This window comes from Gymnogyps californianus, chromosome 8, assembly GCF_018139145.2.
Source record: "Gymnogyps californianus isolate 813 chromosome 8, ASM1813914v2, whole genome shotgun sequence".
NCBI classification, from domain to species: Eukaryota; Metazoa; Chordata; class Aves; order Accipitriformes; family Cathartidae; genus Gymnogyps; species Gymnogyps californianus.
In genome coordinates this window covers 33,782,185-33,806,785 of record NC_059478.1, presented here as the reverse complement: position 1 = coordinate 33,806,785, position 24,601 = coordinate 33,782,185, and the positions used below count along the sequence as shown (strand labels likewise).

General features: G+C 38.3%; 1 protein-coding gene across 4 annotated transcripts; it reads right to left on the bottom strand.

Annotated features, from left to right (window-relative positions):
• Nucleotides 1-438: 438 nt before the first annotated feature.
• Nucleotides 439-24,601, bottom strand: ALG6 (ALG6 alpha-1,3-glucosyltransferase). Of its 4 annotated transcripts, none has more exons than XM_050900861.1 (15): nucleotides 24,522-24,601; nucleotides 21,390-21,501; nucleotides 17,675-17,759; nucleotides 14,084-14,173; nucleotides 13,059-13,147; nucleotides 10,663-10,745; nucleotides 9,885-9,960; nucleotides 7,372-7,546; nucleotides 6,729-6,864; nucleotides 4,549-4,634; nucleotides 3,896-3,980; nucleotides 2,695-2,765; nucleotides 1,618-1,686; nucleotides 1,269-1,467; nucleotides 439-996 (listed from the first exon to the last, which is right to left on the bottom strand). In XM_050900861.1, exons 2-15 carry the CDS (start codon nucleotides 21,469-21,471, stop codon nucleotides 799-801), a joined length of 1,524 nt encoding a protein of 507 aa, XP_050756818.1. In that variant the 5' UTR covers nucleotides 21,472-21,501; nucleotides 24,522-24,601; the 3' UTR covers nucleotides 439-798. The 4 variants fall into 4 exon arrangements, with proteins under 4 accessions (XP_050756818.1, XP_050756815.1, XP_050756817.1 ...); XM_050900858.1 differs by having other exon boundaries at nucleotides 7,372-7,557; nucleotides 9,896-9,960; XM_050900860.1 differs by lacking the exon at nucleotides 24,522-24,601 and adding an exon at nucleotides 24,471-24,496 and having other exon boundaries at nucleotides 7,372-7,557; nucleotides 9,896-9,960.

Below are 24,601 nucleotides of genomic sequence, written 5' to 3'. Positions count from 1 at the left end.
GCATTCTGAAAGTATTGGTATTGTGGAAAATGCCACATAACGCAGGAAAACCAAAAGCCGATGGGTGAACTGAAGCTGCTACAGAACTGCTGTCCTGATGCGCTACAGAACTTGGGTCCATCTTGTGACTGAGCGTACAGATCTCCGGCCAGCAACGCTGCTGGAAGGCTGAGTTTTCTCCCCTACGACATCAGCTGAAGACCCAAGCGCTCTGCTTAGGTCACAGCGCCCGGAGAGTGCCTCCCACCGATCCACAGCCTCCTGCAACAGCCTGGACGGACTGCAGCGTGTTCTGTGAAACGATGACGGAGGACAGTGGCTGACTACACAAGAGGGTTTATGTCCTAAAACAATTCAGCAAGGCAACTTAAGAGCTACCAGTCAAGAGTTTCTACTTAACCTGCGCTACATCACTTGCTTATGCTTTTTGTGCTGGGAAACGTGTAAACTTAATGCTAACAAAACAGTTTGCTGGTTTGCTAATACAGCCAGGGTATTTTAGCATTAATTCAAAATTTGGTCCTTTATTAGGTATTTTGAGTTTACAAATGGTAACAAAAGTATTACACTTCTGAAGAAAACACACCAAACCACGTTTCCAAGTGCTCTTCAAAATACTTCTCCTTTAAAAGAGTCTTTGATTATTTTGTGGTTAAATATGCATAATGTGTTTCCTGACTTTCATCAGGTTACAGGAATTGTCATACATCACAAACAGGTTTACCTGCAATGCCAGACACCGTTCACTGAAAATACTCTGTCCTTTCACAGTTTAAGTCCTTGATCTTCACAGGCTGATTAACTGATTTTCTTCTGACTTCTACTATTCTTTGAGTCCCAGAGTATAACAACATTAAAATACACCAAAAACAATAAGAAGTGTAAGCAAGAAATAACGGACACAGATACAGGGAATAAATCCGGTAACCTCTGTGGAGGCTGCACCGCGGCACTCATTAGAGACAGGACGCCCATCAGGGTTACGGAAAGAAGAAACTGTAAGGTAAGGAATGATACATTAGCTAACGGTGACTTAACACCTCCAACGAGTAAGCTGTTACTTTCGTTACTTGGGTGCTCTGTATTCTTCAATCTATACCATAGATGACATTGCAGGAAAAAAATTATAGCACGCCTCTACACTGACATAGCGTGCCTTTCCCTCTTTGGGGCTTTACGCACACTTACGGACATAAAACTGGTTTATGCAAGTACTTCAGTACCAGGAAGAGCTGCAAGTAAGAGTCATAGGAATTCAAATTGCTTACCAGACTCCTGACGATCTTGGGAAATGACTTAAACCAAGAAACATATCCCTTCAGGGAAAGGGAGAATGGCTTCAGCTGCAGGTCCTCTGCTGAAGTCTTCTCAAATATGGAAAAGGAAGCCATGCAGACCGACAGGAATGCCAGCATTGTCACAGTGTAGGCCAGCAGCAGGCCGTCTTTCAGTAGAAGAGGCAACATGCTGTTAAAACAGAATTACCCCCAGAAGTGAGTGCGCATTCCGAGTTACATTTCAAAGAATGTAAAAAGAAGAGGAAAAAGAATACGTTTATACTTACTAGAATTGGGGAAGAACACGGTTTTAAAATAACGTTAATAGTCTCCAACTCACCTGAAAGTTGATACAAGTAAAAACCACGTAGCCATAAAAGGGATTTCATTTATGATTAAGCAGACTGGTCTAGAATGAAAAGAGGAAAACCAGATATGCAAACACTGAAGTGACAGCACTTTGTCCTCAACCTTTCACATGGATGCTGCGCTCCCACGCCTCTGGGAGGCAGGGCAGAGCTCTACTCCCCACCGGCATGGGCTCAGAAAATCCAAGAACAGGCAGTGCCCAAAGCGCTGCATCCTCTGCTGGGGCACCCTGCTCCCCCCTACGCCCCACTGAACCCCAACACGCAAATACTCTGCCCCGCGTGGGGGCCCGCAGCAGGAGAGTCGCTCAGCGGAACCCTTACGGTGCGTACCGCCGGCACGCACAGCCAGCCAGGTTAGTGCCGGCTCTGTGCAAGGCTGCTGGCTGGCTTTGAGCAGCACCTGTACCGCAACTTCCAGACAACTGCCTACAGAGGTAACAGGAGTTCTCTAACCACCGGTTCAGCCTTCCCGTCAGGCATGGACAAGAAGCATCAAGAGGGCTGCCTCTCCAGATCTTCCTTTATCAAACATTACTTTCAGGTACACATAGGACATCCACGCAAAAGAGCAAAGCTGCTGACTGTCCCCGCTGCCCTCACCTCCTTTGGGGCAGGGGATGGGAAAAACATACCGTACTGACAACGGGCGAGAAGGCCCCTTTACCCTCGCTGTTAGTGAGGTATCAGTCACCCAGTTCAACTTCCAACCGCGCTCCAGCCTTGCTGGGCAGCTAAGTACATGTCTCTCCTGTCTATGGCGGCATCGTCTTAAGCAACCCCAGAGCCAGTCTATCCCCGGGCAAACAGCTTTGTTCTGCGCCACATCGTACTCCAGGAAACGCAGTCAGAACACTGGCCCGGCGAGATGAGTGAAGCAGGAGAGATCAGCGTGGCTGTATTTGTATACTTTCATTTACAAGTTATTCAGAAAAGCAAATGTGTAGAGTTTTTAAAATCAGATCTATTTGTAAGTGAGAAAGCAGCATGCAATAACAAGATGAGGAAAAGAAGATCAAAATATATCCACAGAAAAATAATTTACTTACACTGACACCAGAAGAATAGATTTTTCATGTACTTGAAAGGAGAACAGGAAAAATGACAATGCACAACTAACCTTAGAAAAGGAAATCAGAGAGATATTAGTATATGTGACCGCAATGCAAAGCACTGGTTTAGTTTCTCTGCTGGCATAGACTTCACATGAATGTATGAGCTAAACGATCTGATTTTTCTAATTAACTGCTACATTTACTCCAGCGCAATTTACAGGTACACAGAGCTGCTTCTGTAACCACCTATACATACTAAAAAAATCCATTGTTTGAAAGTTTACCCAGAATTATTCAGAAATCACTTCATGTAAAGAGCCCTCACTCTTGCTTAGCTTTACTGACAAGAGTAGCCCCACCAAGTAAACACAATATTCACATACACAAGCACTGGCAAAGTTCAGTCATGGTGAGAACTACCCGCCTTCTTGGCATAAAATTTTGTTCATCATCACAAACTGCCAGTACACCAAAGTAAACAGTCTTTTTTTCCCCCCACCAAATAAAAACATACTGTAAAAGATAAACCAATTCTTAGAAAGGATAAATGTTAGTTTTAGGCAATGTTGCGATAAACTCTTAAATAGTACTCACATAAAATTAAAAATAGAAATTATCTTGTAACTCTTGAAACCTTAGGACCAGCTCCATATAATTTTCATTTCAAGGAAAACTGATTTTTGCATGTAAGTCCTGTTAATGTGCTTAAAGTCAACGATATAATATGACTAAGAAAAGGCAAACATTTGGGAAAATAGTATCATTTTCTTTTCAAACTGCTAATGAGCTTACAATGTCCATCTCGGGACTTTTTTATTGAATTTTGCAGCCAATGCAGTAAGAAAAACTAGCCCTTCGGAAGCTAAACAAAAAGAGGAGAAATTCCAACTCTATATGAGGCTTTAATGTGTACGGAATCTTCTAAAGACTCTTCAGAGGAAGACAATAAAAATACAGCATTAAATAAAGAAAATTGAGGCTAAGGGAAAAAAGTCTGGATTTAAAAGACAGGTCAGACCCCCCTGGACACATGATGGCAAAACACTTTTTAACCGATCTCTTCAGCAGAAACAGGATGGCATTTAATGGTACGCACACTTTTGCACATTGCAGCAACTGTAAGTAGAACTGTTGGTCGCACAGCAGTGCTCAGTGGTGGATATAAAACAAGGAGCAATTAAAAACATACACTTACCAAAGCAAATTTAAATCCTCGGAGAGAAGGCTGGACAGTTAGTTTTATACAAGTAGGAAGCAGGCTCAGGAATGTTAGAGCAAAACTGAAGAATTTTGTAAGAAAAACAGTTTTAATTCATGAGTAACTACATCCATGATATCATACATAGTTCTCAAAAGTGATTATAAGTTAGGAATTCAATTGTAATTTTCAGAAGTACAAAATCACTCGAGGAGACTCAATCACAAGAGAAGAGCACTGAACGGTCTTCACTGACAGAAGCGCTTTTGAAAAAGGAATAAAGCATTTCCATTAGCATTTCAGACTCTGTAGACCTAGACTTCAATTCTTCACTTAGTCAAAAAACAGAACTGTGAACTCTGACTCCTAAGAGGTAATTCACTGAAGAGTAAAGCATGCAAATTTTAACTCAGTTTTAACCAAGTAGCTTCAATCACTATATAAACAAGCGGGAAATTTTTCAGTCATAAATATTCCTAACAGCACTTGGGAAAACTCTTATCACTTGGGAGAAAAGCACAGTATAGGAAAGAAAACATTTTTTCAAGATTGTAAACACCATTTCTCATAATTCTTTGACAAAAATTACTCATTTGGCAAAAAAATAATGCAGATAAAAAACTACCTAAAGCACTTCAGTTATGTCTTACCTGAGTTTTAGTTGAGTTTGAGGTGATACTAGATTCTTTATCTTTATAAGGACACTTAGACTGCACCAAATATTGGCTACTTTATCCTGGAAGGAAAAAAAAGGTAATTTGTGATAATTACATTCATCTAAACTTACATTTGTGACGACAGTGGGGCTTGGGAGGTGGGGGATTGTTGGGTTTTTACCATGATACTGCAAAAAGACACTTGCAGATATACATCATATTCTTAGATGTACTTTAAATTACTCTGATCTTCAAAAATGCAAAGTTTCAAGAGACTCAATTAAAACATGTTCTAAAATAACTGAGAAATAGTTCTTCAGCACAAGAGACTACTTCTTAACTCATGAGATGACACATTTTGTGAAAATAAGGTTCTGAAACTATCTGTCCCTGACTAAACTCTGGCATATATGAATCTTCTTTCAAATGTGAAGACGTTCTGTATACTGTCACATTTCATTACGTACCTGAATGTATTTAGCCGTGCTTACTGCTTGCTAGCAATGACAGAGTTAACCTCTAATAAATCAAGAAGTCTAAAGACATTAGCAGTTGTGCTAGGATCACTTTCAAAATTAAATTTGTAACTACAGCTATCATGCTCATGAAACTCATCCCTAAACAGCTGCTTGAATCACAGCTGTGTAGACATAACAGCAAGAAAGCTACTAGCACCAACAACTGAGCCATCTTCCTCATATGCTCACTCGCAATACAGAATATGCACTTCAAATCTGCTGAGGATTACAAGTGAACAGAGGGTTTGGCAGCACCAGCAAACACACAGGACGCCTACTTAATAGCCAATACGATTTTACAACCACCAGCATTTGTTACTGCTTCTGTAAATGGGAACCAATTCAAAGAACCTGTTACACGCACCCCAGTATAAATTTACTGCGCATTGCTTACGTGGACAATTTCTCATTTTATCTAGATTAGCATCCAGCAAGTCACTCCCCCGATCAACTCAGAAAATATTTGGGCTAATATTAGACTAAAATCCTTAAGCTCTTTCAGACTCATTGGTTATTGTCATTTATAGATTTTTATTTTTAACTTGGTACTGAATAAGAAGTGTGGTGACCAAAACTATTTATTTATAAATTCCAGATAATTCCCAAGGAATAGGGTCATTGATTTTTGGGGTGGGTGTGTGTGGGAGGGGGTGTCTTTTGTGGAGGGGTTGTTCGGGGTTTTTTTTTTTTTTCATAAACTAGCAGAGAATACACTGAGAACACTTCCGTACTGCTGCCTAACTAAAATGCTGCCTTTGGTACATCAGCATTAACTTTTGAAGAAAAAAGTGCCAGTCGTGATATTATTTATCTCTGAAGAAGATTAAAAGAAAATTTAAGATGAATCAAACTGTGTGAGTATTTGCTTAAATCCCTGTGCAATCAAAACGTGGAAATTCAAAAGATTCATTTTATTGGTTAAACTTGAAGTGGAGAATCTGCTTTTAAAAGTGTAGTATTAAGACTCAAGCCCTAATTAAGCAAAACAACAGCAATAACTCATTGTTACTTGGGAAATGAGTACCCTTTCTTTTATCAGCAAGACTCCTGTGGCGTTAGCATTAGGTAAATGAGTAATTGCTTTACTGGATTAAGGCTGCGGTACTCAGCACCTTGCAGCATGCAAATGTCCACAGTCTGAGGAAAAGTAAAAGCAGAACTGGCCTAAAACGTTTGGAAAATATCATGGAAACTTGCACTGAAAATACAAGGTGGGTCAAAAAGAAAGTTCTAGGCTGCACCTAAAACCCTATTTTTTAGATTTTTATTTTTTTTAAATAATGAATCCTGTTGAAAAAAGCTGAGCAGAACCAAAGACAGAGACTGAAGCTGTTAACTTTTAAGGTTACATCTTCTGACACTGTCAATTACTATGGAATCTATTTCAATGGAAAAATGTATGGATTGAAGTATGGGTTTGATGATGGGATAAGTGTTGTCTACTCATATAATATCCTGGAAGATGCCAGCTGAGCTGGGGTTAAATACTGGATTAAATAACTGGCAAGAAATGACTGCTGAAGAAGCCATCTCAAATTACTAGTTCTGTGGTGTGTCTCCCACATGAAATCCCTAAAGGTCACGATGAAGGTTTCTCAAGGGATCTAAGAATACAGAACATTTACAGCGGGGTGGGGGAGAAGAAAACATGCATGCCTCAAACAAGCCTCGGTCAATGGGAAAGAGTCTTCTGAGTACTTGCATGATTTGTTCCATGTCGGTACAGAACGGGAGCCAGCAGACAGCAAAGGAAACCACCACTGTCCCTGCTATTTTAGTTAACAATACTAATCTGCAATCAAGAGAAAAAACTTACATCAGAAAAGATAAATCCAGCTCCTGGTAACAAAAGTCAGTTCTTAGTTTATAGCATAAACCTTTTTTTAAAAGAGATACAGAACTGAAGGTTACAAATCTAAATAAAAAGAGCTACCAGTACCACAGAAAAAGTTCATCATCCCCAGATTAGTGAGAGCAACTCCATGAGAACCACAGAGCCACTGCTGCCAATCCAATCTGGTTGCCCACTGCAGCCCATATTTAATTTAGCTTACAGAATGAAGAGTGCTAAGAAAGGATACCTTAATAGATTTTGCTGTTTGTTCAGTGGAAATACTTAATGTAGATCTCAACAAGAAATACTTATTTTGCAGGAGAGGACTACATTACAACAAGGTAAGTATCTTCCACTAGAAATTAATTCAGAAATGCCCACATGCAAATAAGGAGAATCCCATTCTCAATGCCAGGCTGCCTGGGTATATTCTTGAGAAAGGTAAAACGGTGTAAAGTCACTTACCCCTTTCCTTTCAGTCCCTTCTTGAAGCACTTTCCAAGTAAATAGCAAAAAAAGGGCAGAGAATGGTAGAGTTCCATTTGCTTATAATTTAAGGCCAAGCAAAATGCCACTGACCCCAAAAGGTCCCAGTCATAAGACAAATAAAGTACACCCCACAAGGCAAAGCCAAGGCTCACTGAGTTGTATATGGTTTTTTATGTCAAGGACAAGATAAGCATCTTCGTACTGGAAGCCAGTAATGAATGCCCTGAGGGACAAGCGTAAGATAGCACACAAAATAAGTTTTTCCAAGTTAGTTTTAAAAACACATTGCCAGTTGTGACTATGTTGTTCACAGACAGAAATAATTTTACTTCTATTTAAAGGGTAATTTTTATATTTCCAAGGCTTGATTCAAAGCTTGCACAGGGAAATACGAGGACAAATTGTGTGTGTGTGTTAATTTTACATGTAATATATATTCAGTCAACCAAGCTTTTGGCGACAGTGACAGTACTCTCTAAGATGCATCAAGGTAGACATTTTTTTCTTGATATTTACATGATTAAGGATAAAGCTTTCAAGAGTTTCTCCTCCCAGCTCCCAAAAGATATGTGCAGAATATTCAAATACGTCAGTATTTAAATTATATATTATTTAGTTCAAGGACTCCTGAGGTTTTTGTGATTATATTATACTCACAACGCACCCTCATCCATGACCAGTTCCCTCAGCTGCTAATACTGTACAAACCATGAATAATAGTTGCTAAAAGCAACGTTACTTCCTTATGACTTTGAGAACAGGTTCCCAAGCTCAGCAGAGTTTGAAGAGACTAAGCTACACTTACTATTAAATTGCAACAAAATATTAGCTTTGTCTTTTACTGCTATTTTGACACAATGAGAGAAACCATTCAGACATACTTGCACTGTCAGAAATTTCACAATATGTTGTTTTCTCTTTGTCAATATAAATATATGACAACACATTCAGGTTGTCTACCTTGTTTTCAGCCCACTCAAATTCCCCACTGAAAATCACCCTGTATATTTGAGATCTCATCAATTTCACATCAACAAATTGTTATACCAAAAGGCTCTGATCTTGCAGAGACGTGCAGCAGCAGTTAAGGTTAAGTAAATCTATTGACTTCTTGGGAGCTGGTCACAGATAGTCAAGTTATTCACGTAAGAGTCACAGGGCTGGAACAGACCACAGGAGACTACGCACTACATCTGTCTGCTTCAACACAGTGTCTGCTACACCTACGTCACCCCTGACGTGAGGTTTGCTGAACCTTTTCTTAAAGATCTTGACGCTGCAGATTCCACAACGTCCACAGACAATCTATTCCAGCATTTGACGGTAATTAAGATTCAAAAGATTTTTCCATGTATTTAAAAAAAAACAAATATTCCCTATGGTAACTTAGGGCCGTTACTTCTTGCCCTATCCAACATAAGACACAGAAGAGACTATTGTCTTCCTCTTTGTATATCTTTTACATATTAGAAAATTGTAACCCTGTGCCTTCTTCTGACCACCAGCTTCTCTCACCTAAGAGGAATTGCGTTCATTCCCATCCTTGTAAGTGATGTCTCCAGATGATCTACATCTTTAAAGAGTCGGGCCAAAAATAGAATTTCAGAATTCCTGAACTGTAACTCAAATATTCAATAGCATTATGAATTTTTTTTCTTCAAAATCTGCTTTCTAAGATATATTCTCTTCCAAGCTCACCATGCACTCTCTTGGAAGAAAACCACAAATTAGTAAACTATTCGATTGTCAAAACTTGATTTAGTAGTAGATGCTGAGAATCAGTATCTCCTTGGAATACTTAAATACCTACATTTATCACAACTCCAGGATTGTGTCCCTCTGGCTCGACGGCACTGAGCAGCACAGCCTGGAGTAGTCAGCTATCAGCATTTGCTTGTTGATGTGCAAAACAAGTATAAAAACAGAAATCATATTAAAAAAGACACACCTGTGAAGGTGTCTGCCACCAATACTGACTAGTTAGCTCTGACGGCCTAACTCGTATTAGATGCCTAGCTTTTAAACGGTTAGACATTAAGCGAAGTGAATCCAGTCTCCAGTAATAGTAAAGGCAAGACAGAATGGCACATTTTATAGAACTGATCATTTTACGCAACTACACTTGACACACTGCCATCTCAAGAAGATCTAAGGTGATTCTCTCTCCAAACACAAATCACAGGAGCACAAGCCATCATTCTTTTCACTGTCATAGTACCACTGACGTTTTCTGCAATAAAGTGACTGACAGAAATATGAGCTTGAGGCACGGAAAGAATGCTATTCATGTTTGGATTGATTTGTCCCAATATCAACTATTTATCGCCAATATATTTCAGACAGATATCACCGTTTTCTTTAATATCTCTGCTTTGGGGCAGGCAGAAGCCCCTCAGATGACTTTGTATACAAAAGTAACCTTCTGCCCAGCTACAGACAAGTACTAAAGAACCGTGTTGCTTCGTAAATGGAAATTCATTTCACTGCACAACAAGGATACTGGAAGTGTCCATGGTCAATAAGAATGAGGCCTGGATAAAGCAGTATGCAGAGAGCACTGGAAACCTGGAAAGAAGGATCAAAAAAAAAGAGAGGGGAAAATAATTATTTCTAAGTTAGACATTAGGCAGAGGAACTTAAACTACTTCTCCAGTATAAAAATTTGCCCCTCTATGGTGCATCCTATATGTAGGAATCTTATTCCCTACAAGTAATCTTCTGTCAGTAATATTTTGAGGAATAAAAAAGGATAAAGATTTTCCATAAATAAGAAAATATTAAATGGAGACCAGCCTGCCCTTCGCCAACCAGCTCAAAGATCACCCACACCTATCTTAAACCTTGGAACCACTCCAAAAATCAGAAGACTTATTATTACAAAATATATTGGTGCTACCATAAGGAGTGTGCAAGACAAAGCAGTTCCTAGATTCCCCCATGTCACAGCACAAACGTTGGTTTTACTACCCAAGTAATAAATTCAGAAAGAAATATAATTCAGGAGTTCATGGCTACTAAACTTCAGAGCATCTTGTTATTGTTATTGAAAGCATTAAAATAATTGCTGTAAGATAAGTTAATGGCTTTTTTTATCTTTTTAACTGAAAAGCCTTTAATACGAGAGATACTGATTGTCATCAGTTTTACGTCAACTGAAGCCACCACGGTGTTCTATACATTCATTAACTCTCATACTGTTACATTTCTACCCTGTTTTAACAGTATGTTTTCTTTCTTTTTTAATTTACGCACACACCAGATACTTGCCTTCTTTTTAGTAGATGTTTCTTTCAAGGAAAAACAATATAAAATAACTGCAGGAATATAAACCAGCAAATCAGCAACAAACACTGAAAAATAAAGATTAGCTTTACGTTAGAATCCTCCCACATACCTCATCTTAATGCTATTGAAGTTGTGTATTTTCATCTGGACTGTGAATCTTTGACTCTGCTTACAGTTTTAACTTCTTAATGCTCCACACCTCGGTTGTATTTGGTGTAAAAAAAAACTCAGATGATAATAACTACACAGTGTTGGAGTGAGACTAGTTGCCTACCTTTTGAATGTGGGGTTTGCATCTGTACCCTCACTGAAAACTTCACTTTAGTCATTCAACTGAAGTTCAAAAGTCATGTGACTACAGTTTCAGCTGAATATGCTTTTCTATTGTCTTACACTGCGTTACAGTATGTTTCATTGTTTTAAAGATAGCTCAGGTTTGGCAGTTACACCAAAGCTAATTTTTTTCAGTTGTTTTGGGAAAGACAAGGAAAAAATACAAGCAAATAAACATTAAAATATCAGAAAGTTCTTCATTAGAATAAACTGAGTAGTTCCACTTCAAAGGACAAAAAGAAATAGGTCTACAGAATTTGACCTTCTTAATGTTTCTAACGCTATCATTTCTGATGTCCAAAAGCTGCTGCTTCCATGTGTTCAGCTGTTTTGGCTTCTGGCACAGCCTCAGTCAATAAGGGAGCACACTCTAGTTCCTCACATGCCGAAATGAGAGAAGGCATTCTTAATTCTCAAAAGAAATCAACTATGACTAGATCCAGTCAAGTTGTTTGAGGGAACAGATAGTCTGGAGACACAATTAAGAAGCTCTAGATTATAACAATCTCCAATGTATCTGTGTGAATTACTAGTGACATGGATAAATAGACTAAAACTAGTTATTTGGCTTTGATCATCTGCCTACAGCAAATATATGTAAGAGGGTCGGCAAGAAAACAGAACCAGCAGGTTCACCTGCCTAGAATTACATCAACTCCTGCTCTTGCTTAAACCACCAGGTGAATTCTTCTTGAGTGTTGTCTTAAGAGCCTGAGAAAAATCTCAGATTATTTCTATAAACTGGTTTCAGAAAATGTGCAATTATTCCAAGAGGGAAAGCATACTTTGCCTCTTTTTAGTCACAGGCTTTGGAAGAAAATGTTTAAAGATATCAGTTATTCAGTGATTAATTGTTTTGCAGGCTTAAGCCACAATTAAACAAATATACCCAAGGTGTTAGCAAAACAAATACACTGACACTTAAAATAAAGGTGTAATACCAACAGCTGACATTGACCATTCTGAATTATTTTAATACATTCTTCTAATGGCTATTGTTAAAAAGTGTTTCTCAGTTCTCCTAGATCCATCCGTGGTTTGTCAAGTGAGTTGATTTCAAAATTAATAAAGACCATTTCAAGGGTAATTAAGTTCTAGTGATTCCCTCCCCCCCCCCAATTCAATCAATTACTAGAGACCAGACTGAGAGGTTTGTGAAGTACAGAAAAGCTATTGATGAACAACAAATTCTGCTGTTGCAATCAGAAAGCATTTTGTGGAACTCCAGTGTTACGCAAAGCAAAAGACACTTAAAATGAAAGAAAATAACAACACGATAATATGGCATCTGCCATTGCATAGAGAACAAGAGCTCACTGGCCACATTGTTTGCTGTCCTACTGATACACCCACTGAGTTAAGTTATCTACAAATTTTTTTCTGCACTTGTTTTATCCTTTTCTTTGTAGAGGCAGTTCAAAATAATCAAATGGTCAGAAGAGTGACTGCAGGAAAATGAAATTTAGGATAAAAGTGGTAAAATACATTTTTACTTTTTTGTTAACAGAAGTTTATCTGTAGAAAGTGGTGACTGTTTGAAAGAAAAGTGACATCTTCAAAAATATCAAATATATTTCCCTCTCAGATAAACTATACAGCTCATAATACAGATCTCTGACATCTCAAGAGGCTGTTAAGTCAGTGAATGCCAGTCTACACGCAAAATCATTTTACAATAAAAACCAAGCTAAGCTGAAAATGAAAAGCATATTTATCAGAATGGAAGGGAAAACAACGATACTATTTTCAAAATTTAAAAATTGGTCTGTGCTACAAAAAAAAAAAAGTAGCTTTGTTTTAGAGTTTTTACTGAATCAATTGGATTGAAAACTTGTTTGTATATTTTATACTTATCAGCTTCACAAATGATGGCAGAAGAGAAAAGAACACAGGAGTTTGGTTCATAAATGGACCTGCAAAGCCACCCAAGTCAAAGAACTGAGAATAAACTGGTGAAGACAGAGAAGCTGCATGATATTAAACATGCTAAATTAGTAAGCAAGACAAATCTGTACGATCATCCTAAGGAAATATAATTTTCCTACCTGTTGTACGCATAAATAACTTATGTGGCTGACTCTCATACCCCCGAGATGTGTGCAGAGCAATCCAATCAGGATTTATTAACTTTGCACTGTAAAACAAAGTACAGACACATCAAAATGTAGACAGTTCTCATTTCCCTTTACACTCCTTTCAGCAATAAAGATGACATGGACAGGAGCATATTCCAAGAATTAAGACGAATGAGAAGAAATATTTCAAAGAGCAATAGTGATCAATGAAAGATTCTCCTCACCACTAGATCAGTTTACACTATAGACTGTAGCTACTATTTCACAATTAAAAAAAATAATATTTGAAAACAGTAAAAATGGAATACAATATTTATTAGGACAAGATAACCACTTTCAGTCTAGTTCCACTGACTTTTAAAAAAACAATTGTAAATACCGTTCATACTTAAGTATTAAATATAAACCATTTACAGTTCACATAGATGCCCCACATAACTGTGCCTGTGCACTTTAACCTACATTCTTATTCCATAAGTCTCATTCCAACAGCAGTAAAGCCCTTGTGGAAAAAGTATTCCAATAACAGAATTCTATTTACATGATATCCAGTCATCAAATGTCACTTGGGCTCTCAATACACGAGAACTTTCCCATGCGATGCACCCAATTCCTACAGCACTTTTCTCTGTACATCACTGATCCAACAGTGGCTTACATGGAAAGCTAAATATCTAAGTCACATCTAAATCTGCTAAAATTTACGGACCTGGCAAAAAGAAGAATGTAACCCTCCAGTCCCCCTTGCAATAATTACAAGACAGAAAAATAGCAGTATTAGTTTTAAGCAATAGGGATACACATATTTCCCTAGCTTTAAAGTAGCAAACAATACTTTCCATTTCATCAGCTGCCCAGATTAGTATTTTTTAGCTACTAGTTTCTCTCCTCAGGAGAGAAAGGAAAAAAAAAAGGGGGGGGGGGGGGCGGGAAGAGAGGTGAATCTGGTGTTTTGTATTCTCCACAGAACTAAGTATTTACAATAATGAACTTACATGTAAGCACACACCAAACTGTGATAGGCAGTAAGAGGTGGATAATCAAGGCCCCAGTACAGTAGGTTGTTATCACTTGTATTGAAGTACCTAAAAAAAAAAAAACCCCAAACATTTAAAGAAGGCTCTACATTTCCAGCTTTGTTTCAGCCCAAGGAAAAGGCTGAATATTAAACCAAATATTTTTATCAACTTATTCAAAATCCAATATAGAAGTTAGCAACTTCTATATCTGCTTTATTTTACTTCACACCAAAAAAAAAATCTCAAGCAACAAAACAAAAGCAAAAGCGATGCAGAGTACACTCACTTTGTTTCCAAAACAGATTTAAAAAAGCTGCTAAAGCTTACTTACCTGGAGAGGCAAAATCCTTGATGTGAACAGAGTTTGACAAAAATCCATAGACTAAGACAAAGCCTGCACAAACACAGTTGTACACATCTACTGTAGCTCTAAATTTGTTTATGTGGTAGGCTTTGCAGGTCCTCACCTCCATCTACAAACCAAACCTATATTTTTCATGCATGTCAATTATTCCAGAAGACAGCAGTCAATTTGCCAGAAAGGAAATAAAACCAATGCAGTTAAAAGGACATTTCAAAAGAAATGGAATTCACTAGCGGTTTTTCCTTATATTAATCCTAGATTCCTTTTTTTCCTGGACTTCGACAGCACATTTATATGTGACAATGACTTCTGAATAGTTAAACTCTATCTGCTACTCTTTTAGACTGTAATGTAGCAAGTTGTGAACTGCTTCTGCTCAACAGACCTTAATACAAAAATTCTGAAAAACCATCTGTTGAAGTTATACTGCTGGAAAGCAACTGAACAGAGATGGAAAAGGGTGGCATAAAGATATTACACAGACAAACAAAAAGCAGCATAGGTCTAGAAGAAAACTATGCTACAGCAGGTGCACCTAGGCAATTCTGTCGGCATCAATGTAGGAGTCAGGGGGCTAAAAAGTTCCTTAGAAGGCAACACCAAGTTATCAGAGTAACGCCTCCTGAATAACCAACACGAGGTCTTGAACCTCAGTCAGATATGTCAGCCACAACCACTTTATCTAGTTCTACCTCAAAACTCAGGTGCACCATGTGAGAGAAAGGAAAAGTATTTTCCCATTTGTAATTATGTTGTGTCGGTATTTCTATGGAAGGCTGGCAGCAGTTAAAATCAAGTCACCTCTTCCAAATGAGAAACAGAAGGTTTTATCCAAGGAAAACAGAAGTTACAAAAATAAGGCATCAGACCCTTTATATCTCACAGTGAAACAGACTGACTAGTCTACTCTAACTGCCAAGGGGCAAGCTCTTGGCTTTTCCAGTTTCTCTCTTCAAATGCAGCCAATTTTTGACATTTATTATAGTAAATGATATTTCTTGAATTCTTTATGAGCTGCCTGAAGTATCTTACGAACCGATGATAAATCATTTCTTTGAGTTGCATCTCTGCTTCTTATCCTATGATTCAAGATTGCTCATGCCAAGGCAGTTCAGATTCTTCAGGCAGATAGTAATAGTCTGTAACTTAGTAGTAAACTTTCCAGTTTGGTGGGTTTTTTTTTAATTTTACCTTCCATAAACTCATATTTCAACAGAAAAAATAATCCCTATACCAAACAATATTCAGCAAAAAAGCCTTCACAGTTTTAGTTAGCAGTATAATAAGAAAGGATGTTCTTAAAGTAGCCTTCAATAAATAATGTCAAGACTCTAAAGAATAATACAAAAAAGAAATATTTAAATTCTGGCTCAGAGAAATCTCAGACAAGGAAACTAAGTACAAACCATACTGTAGTTTATTGCAGCATTTTTTTTTTTTAATAAATCTTTGGTTTGGATCAAAGAAAATAAGCATGGAACGTGCAGCTATATTACGTATACATGCTTGTTTAACAGTAAAGGTGACAATTAAGTCTGTGAAAAGATCAAGAGATCTTAGAGGACTATGTCCTCACGAGAGAGCTGCTCGCTATATTTACCCAGACAAATTTACAGAGGAACGTGTGCTTGCTGCACAGACGGCTTTTCTAAATACTAAACAAATAACAGCACTAGAAGTGATTAGAATCTCAACTTCAAATTTGAACACTATTTTTACATACCAGAGTATAACGTCTTTTCACACTGCGTATTTCTATAATACGGGAGGGGAAAGACAGCTTAGTATTCTAGAATGTAATCCCTTGCATGTCAGCCAAGACGTTCTTTTCCAAACGCCCAAGACTGAATATGACTTCGCTGTATTAGAGATTCAATTCCCAAAGCAGACCCAATCCAAAAAACTTCTGTTATAAATAAAACGAAGAGCAAATACAACAAGACTGAGATGCCCAACTGGCAGCCCATAGGCTAAACCCAGCCTGCAATATACTTTCATCTGGCCTCTGGGAATGCCTCGAAATAATGACTGCTATAACTCTTAATTTTAAGTACATATAGTTCCGTGTAGCAGAGTGGATCAAAGCTGCCAACTCTATTACTGTGTCAGCTCTCCATTATCCCAACTCTGGCACAATGAGGGGTTTGGATATCACAGAAAAATGTAGAAGAGAAATTATAATATCGATACAACAGGACGATCTGAAGACATAATGCAGAGTCATCCGCAGAGCTCCACAGAGTGCCATGCTTTCAGAATTGGCCCCACATGTATTTACAGAAATACAATTGAATTAATATTCTATTCTCTCATATCGGTCTGTTCCCCAACAGACAGCTGAGGAAAAAATTACACCAGACAAACAGAATGCCACTATCCTGGTTGGAAGATGACCTGGAGTTCCAATGTATTCCAATTTGCGTTGTAGCATATATACGGACTAAATGATTTTTACCGTTCCCTGCAAGCTCTAAGGAATATTAAGAATAATGTAAAAATAAATAAAATATTTGGAATAATTTTCCTACTGTTTTAAGTGATGTCTACAAATTAAGTTCACTATCCTTACATCTAGATTCCAGACACCCACATTTTAATATCTATATTAAGAACATGGGTGTGAACAATGAACTCGCAGGTGTAAAAAACAACCAGTGCCTCCAGCACAAGGATTCAAGTCTCTGCATTTGCTGGCACGTCCCTGCCTTTTAGCTTAGGGGAGATGAACTGCAAGAACTGAGTTCGTTTTGGTTTTGTCAGTGCTGATAGTCACGAAAGTTTTTGTGCATTAGAGAACTGGAACTCAGGAAGCTAACTGACTTTTTTCTAAACCAGGAGAACAAGCTTCTCTACGATCTCTTATATAAGGCTGCTAAAAAATTGCTTCTCGATCTTTCCAGTCAATTCAAAACAAAACTGTACCTTCACAACAGAAAGACCTACCAGTCAGAATATTCTGTTATACAAGCTCACAGCTAGCAAGTCAAAGTTCCAAATTTTTGCTTTTTTAGTTTTTCACGAAGAAAATGGTACCTCCGTCTAAGAACAGGGTGATATTATATTACTACAAAAGGGTTTTTAGAATAGTTCAGAGAACAGCAGAAGATGTTGCAGAGATCTTAAAGGTATATTAAAGTAAGATACGAACCAAAGTTTCCTTACATTTACCCCTTTGTAACCTGAACTACAATAGCACTACGTACCACTGCCTGATGGGTAAATTGTAAGTAACTTCTTGCCAGTGTCTCTGAGCTTCATAGTCTCCGTACATAGGTGGTTTTCCCGCACCTAAAGAGAGATGACAGAGTATTCAGGAATTTATTCGGTTTATGCAGATTGCTCTTCCTCCAGATATGTATTTGCATATTCATATATTACTAATTTTATTCTCCATTCCTCTATGATATTTGAGAACAAAACAGAGACCTCATCTGCTATGCAGTCTAACAGGGAGGAAAAAAAAAAGTTCTGTGTTCTTTTGGCTTTCTGGATATTTCTGCGATAAGCATTTATCAAGATATTCCACTGTGAAGAACTGCTTCCTCATCTGACAAAAAAAAATCATTTCCAAGTGTAGATGAAAAATGTGGCACTTTCTCTGAAATAAGAAAATGTACATAATGGACATCTTATACTGATTTTGTGTGAACTACTATGCTTCCTTAGTATATAATAATTGACAATGTTCTCGCTTGTGTTTCAGCCATGTTGTGGTACCTTGCTATTAAAAGTAATAACCAGCCTTATTTTTAAATTTACTTAGAACTAGGACCTGCTGCAAGTCCCCCAGTTCCTCTCTCTTTCCTCCGTTGCCTGCTTTGCAACACTAGCAAGAATACTGCATCCATCCCTTTCCCCACGATTCTTAATAAAGAGTTAAGATGAGCCATTTCCTAAATCAGGCCATTCAGTATACAGAACAGGTTTAGAAGAATTTTTTCTTATAATCTACAAAGCTTTCTAAATAATAACTGCTCCATTTTGGTTTACAGGATTCTTTCTCACGCATTTTTCAACTGAGTGATTGTTATGTAGCAGTTCTGCAAAGTGAATTATGTTAAAGGACACTTTTCACACGTGCATACATAAGTCTCTCGGGAAACTAAGATTTTTTTTTTTTTCCACAGAAAAAAGCTTTATCAATGCAAATACTTCAGATGTCTACTCATAAACAATTCCCTCAACATAAGCGTAACTCTGATAATGGCAGTACATTAAGCATCTTTATCACAGAGTTTATTTACTTCTATTAACCTGTGCTTACTGAGAACAGAAACTGGGCCGATAGAACTTCCCGTAAAATATTGACACTAGCCAGACAGAGATTTAAGAGTTTCTTTAAAATATAGGAAAGCCATCTATATTTTTTTCACATGATCTATGTTTGTGGGAGTCACACAAGCTCAGATATGTACTATTTATTCCTGGGTAGTGGAGAGAACAGATTATCTCCGCTAATTTATTCCTGGGTAGTAGAGAGAGTAGATTATCTCCACTATACAACACATTGAACTAAAAGTTTCCCAAATAAGTGAGGGTCACTGGAGAACAGGAGTTTTATCAGTGTCCATTCTGTAGCCATAAATCTAGCAGAACAAAGAACCTGTCATAGGATTACTGAAATACAAAAATAGGTGTTATCCAAATTTTAGAGTGTGTCTATATGTGCGTTTCATGTTTCTATGTACATACACACATATATACATATACAAACACAAACATATTTTATTTCAGCTTCTTCCCCTCTCAGAAAAAAGAGGAAAAGAAATAAATTGGCTTCAGAATGATCAAAAGAGATCTTAATCCAAAGGCTTGATTACTAAAAGCCAAATACAGAGACTGATCACACATCAGTTAGGGAATGCATATTCAGCTTCCATCTACTGCAAGCATCAAGTATACAGCCAAACAGAATTCAGAATTAATTAAAAAATTGAGTATTTTATTTTAAAAGAGTCACAAATACTTTAAATTTAGAGTGGTCTTATTCAGTTTTATTGTTACCTGGAAATAGACATTTTTAATGGTCTGAAGCTGCCTTGCAACATGGGCATTTAGCTTCTTCTCATTTAGCAGCATTTTGGCGATGCATTAAAAAAAATTATGCATTAAACTATGAAGCCAAATTTTTCCTCAACAATTCTCCAAGACCAACTAATCTAAGCTCATCGTAAATGGTAACCTTTCAAAACTAGGTATTAGTTATGTGCTTTCTCACCATCATGAGCCTAATTCCAGAGGCAGATCCAAAAGCATGCTAGACGGCAAGCAACAACAGAATGGAAATGATACAGCGATCCAAGACTATACAGTAAATGAGGGCAGAATTAACCTCCTTGCTTCTGGCCATCCATGCCACGTGTGGTTTCAGAGTATGCCGAATCAGCATTTCTACCAGTCTGCTTCAGAGAACGACTACTTCTAATCCTTTGCTCAACTTTATTGCATTGAGCAGCAGTGAAAGCAAAGCAACAGAACCATGTCAGTTTAAACATTACCCTGCCCAATTTTTTTTCTTGCTCCTGTCATTAAAGGTTTATTACGTCTGAAGGAAATCAAAGAGAAAAAAGAAAATCCAGTGTACTTATGCATTTGACAGCTCTTTCTAACATTCAGGTTTGTCTTTTTTTCAGCCAGCCAATGCTCAAAGTTAAACACATACTTTAATAATTTGCTGGATTGGATCAGACTCAGCTTTTCCTGTTCCAAAAGAAGTTACACGATCATTGTGGAGGAAACAAAATTTAAAAATTGTTATTCTAGTTCAGGCATTATTTTAAGACTCTCTCTCAGAATCTTGATTGGTTTGAAATTAAATCAACTTAAAAAAAAATCTGGTTAGCAATGTAATTGTAAATACTTGCAGTGCAACAGAAATTTAGTATTGTGTGGCAAAAGACAGGGTGTTTGTTTTTCTGCCTATAGATGGGTAAAAGAGCACCTCAGTTACCTACAGAACAGATCTCTCATAATGGCATTTTCACAAAGCAAACTCAAAATAAAACAACTGTGCAAGAAGGTATGCATGCAACTTATCTTCAAGCAAATTCCGTCAAGTAAATGAAACCCAGGAGTTACCAGTTTAAAATCACTAGAATACTACTGAACAGCTCCAACTACTCAGGGGATGAGGCTCCCAACTGCCTTAACAGAAAAACAGAGTTGAATTTGACTGAGCTCGTGATTCTTTTAGCTGATGGGGATTGAAAGTAATGGTTCTTTTTTTTTTTTTTTTTATTTGCAGAGAGCAAGCTTTGTGCAAGCTTATGCTAAGTGCAGGAATGGTATTGAGAGGTTTGGAAAAACACTTGCTAGTTCTTTGCAAGCATTATGAGATGGGGAGGAGAAAAACTCATCTATTAAAAGAATATAGCTCTAGTTTATGCTGTAAACAATCTTCAGGAAGTATAGCTACGAGGCAGAGTGTAATCACTCACTCCACGTCACCTTTACACCGTCTTCATTATCACCAGTACAGTTTTAGCTAAATATAAATTAAGGCTATATCTGTTATAGAACTTAAAGGACAAGATTAAACAAATGTACAATTGGACTGCAATAATATTCTGCAGCTACTGAAACAACAAAGGCATAGGGCTGAACAGCCAGCTGTTCTTTGGCTCCTCCTAAAACATTACTGACCGTCACCGCCGCCGCTGCCCCCTGCCCCCCAAAAAAAGTTGTGTTTTTTTTCAGCGTTTCATTCCCAGCGGCTGTGATGTTAATCATTGCACCCTTCAGAAAAATAAGAACAAGGTATTACATGAACCTTAGGGAAATAGGCACTAAAATATGACAATACTTGAAATAACACGTTGCTTCCTATTTATGATTTTACATGCAAGTTTATTTTAATTTATCACAAGCTCCATAATTCACCTTCATGTGGTTGTTTTACAGACCATGAACATGTATTACCTGAATAAGAACCAAGCGATACAGTCCAGCGTACAGTAAGTGCTAGTAAAACAGTAATTGTCATTAAGCTCCACTTCTCCATAGCTGGTCTTTGTAACAAGCCAAAAGGTACCTGAAAAAACACCATAAACATTGCTACAATACTGTCCATGTTTTTGTTCCTTAGGCATTTAACGGCACTACTGACCGTCCCAGTTTTCTCCCCACCCAGAAGCATTCTGTTACTATCTTGCGTCTGGAAGCATGCTGCAATCAGGAGGGGTTTTCAGTACTGGAGAATTTCTAACCATGAAGCCAAATGCTGCCCAGAAGCAATTTTTCCCATTTCTGAGCTAGAAGCTGAACAGGCATTTGAGAAAATGCATAAAAACAACAGCAAGAACAAGGGTAAAAGATTTCAAACCACTTAAGAGAATTCAGATACCAGATCAACACTATGCTGTACATACACGTACATACTTAAGCATCACCTTAATAAGCTCCACACAGTTTGTTATGCAAACATGTAGCATGTTTTGCCTGTGACAAGAGAAGATTCCACAAGAGACCAGCAAAGAAGATTGTAGTTGTAGTCAAAATACTCAATGCCAACCATGTATGTTAAGTAGCTCACAAACTAGTATTTGCCACTGAACAAGAAAACCTCTTCAAAGAAGTCTATAAAAATTCCTAAATTAAAAACTCACTATAAAAAAAAAATTTATTGTTAACAAGCATACCGTTTTAAAAAGTGAGTAAATGTCCCAGTATTAAGTTAATGCCACTTATTTTCTTGATTAAGAACACTACAGCCAAATTATGCAAAATGCAGATCTGGTATAGGCTTGTCTGCCGGTTTAAACATATTAAAAAATGATTTAAAAGTTAACTGTGTACTGACGGGTCTTATGCTGGACCAGGTATTGTCTGTTCTCCTGCAGCCATTATAAAAATCACAGAGCCCATCATAACCTCTGTATCACGTGTTCTAATTCCACAGGAATACAGTCACGAGCCAGTACATAATCAAAAAATTAAATGCATACTGCTGACCTAGGAATGCAAACATCTGGCATTAATGATGAAAAATCCCTGATCTGAATCTTATTTCAGTCTCCCCAATATTCAAAAAGGGGCTTGAAATTCTTCCTCTCCCTTCGCAAGCATAAGCACACTATCCATCAGCAACCTCTCCCTAGAGAGCACACCGGATGAAACCTACCAGGCTCAAGAGATCTTCTCCAGTCTTCTACCCAAAAAGGCAGGAGGACTGATCTCCCACCCAAGCTTGCTTGACCATACTAAGAATCCAGTAACAATAAGAAACATTGCTAGATCTGTCAAATTAAAGGCCATATTCATCAAACTCAGAAATCAAGGAATAGGAAAGTAATGATGTTGCCCTATGCAAGAAAAACCACTAACTATAGAATATGCAAACTTTGACCCAGAGAATCAGAAATATTTTAGTCTGAGTTAGGAAGAAAACTGAAGAAGAAACTACTCCAGCCTTGACAGTGAGAGACAGCAGTAAATCCAAAGGCTGTACTTCTGCCAAATCAGCAGCAGGAGCATCATTCCCTCCACAGTCAGCAACAGATACATTACAGAAGAGTGGATGAGCCTAGGTACAACTGCCGAAGACTCTCCTTGCAGAAGAGGCATCATTCGATTTAAGTGAGTTTAATACACTTGCCACTGCCAAAAAAAAGCAACCAAAAAAATCCCACACAGCAGCAGTACTGAACTGCTGTTGTAGTAACAGACAAGCAACATCTAAGACATGTTTAGGTTATTCTGCTCAAAGTAAATCCATATTTATTTACTATTCACAGAAAGGTATGACCCAACACCACCACCAAGGGAAAAAAAAGTTACTTTAACAATATAAATCTATGACAGCAGTAGATCACCATCTATAGGTAGAAACGTGAACACTGATATTTGCATGCTTTCGATGCTACACCTGTGCCTAAACCACAGGGTAGGCACATTTATCTAAAAAGATACTGAGGTCGACTCTGTAGATCATTTTACTCTAAGTGAACTCTTGTGCCTCCTAAACTTGGGTCCAATAAGACCAGAGTCCTATATGACTTCCAAAATCCAGTGTCACAAGCCTGGCCTTTCCCTTCTATAAAATACTCACATCTGCCCTTCCCATCTCCAGCTAGAACAACTGTTAATTAATTATACCTTCTTAATTCCTACGTAATGCCAGTCTCACCTACAGATGGACTCCCCCATCTCTGTTCCTCTCATTTACTTCTGCCATTCCCTATGTTTGGAGTAACTGTCATTTTCTGGGGTATTGAGTTCCTTCTTTCTCTCCTCTCAAAAGTGGTTCTTAAAATATTCTTTCCTACTTCTTTTTCATCTTTAATAATTATTCCATACCTCCTGAAACAAAAGCCATGCTTTTATTAGATTCTAAAGCACACATCTCTAATTTTTGCTATCCCATGGGTAACAATGTTAAACAAATAAGACTTTTCAGGGGATGATAAAGCTGGTTTGGCGAGTCTCAAACTTCTTACCTTCTGCCTACCTGGATGAGCAACACTAGAGGGTCTCTCAAGCGAGATGCCACCCATAAGCATAAGGTGAAAATCACAGCTCCAAAAAAACACTATCCGTCCACACTGCCTACTATGAAGATTCAGATAAATAGCACCGATACAAACCACCCACTCCTTGCCAAAGGGAAACTTACAGAACTCAGTCACAGATGCACAACCCTTAATACAACTCATCGTTTTAAAAGAGATGTCAGCACGCAGCTCAACAGCATCCTTTCCTTCCTCAAAAATGCAAACACTAAATTGTCATTTGTGGAATACCCGTTCTATAAGCCTACTGTTCCCCGACTCCTTGTCAGGAGACGTATTTATTTCTCAAATTTCCTCATTTATCCCCCCTCTACCCCCAGCCTCCTCAGAGACACGAGGGTGAGCTGTTGCAGAGGGACTTGCGCTCGGGCCTCCCTGCTAACCCAGCCGAGAGGCCCTCACCCGCCAGCGGGCACCGCGCCTCCCCTCACCTCACTCCCGCCCCGCTCCGGGCGACCCCCTCCCCTCAGCCCCTCCAACCGCCGCCCAGCACCCCAGGGAAGCGACGGAGGGGAGGCGCAGTACACCCGCCCCGCGCACTAACACCGGCGAGGCTCCTCGTCCCGGCCCCGCGGGGCACGACAGCGGGAACGCGGCAGCCGCACCGAGCCCTGAGGGCGCGGG

Coding starts and splice junctions, on each gene's coding strand:
- ALG6 (XM_050900861.1), bottom strand. CDS start 21,471: ATGGAGAAGTGGAGCTTAATGACAATTACTGTTTTACTAGCACTTACT. Junction 10,746..13,058: donor GTTATTTATGCGTACAACAG/GTAGGAAAATTA, acceptor TTTATTTTTCAG/TGTTTGTTGCTGATTTGCTG. Junction 997..1,268: donor CCAAGATCGTCAGGAGTCTG/GTAAGCAATTTG, acceptor CTTACCTTACAG/TTTCTTCTTTCCGTAACCCT.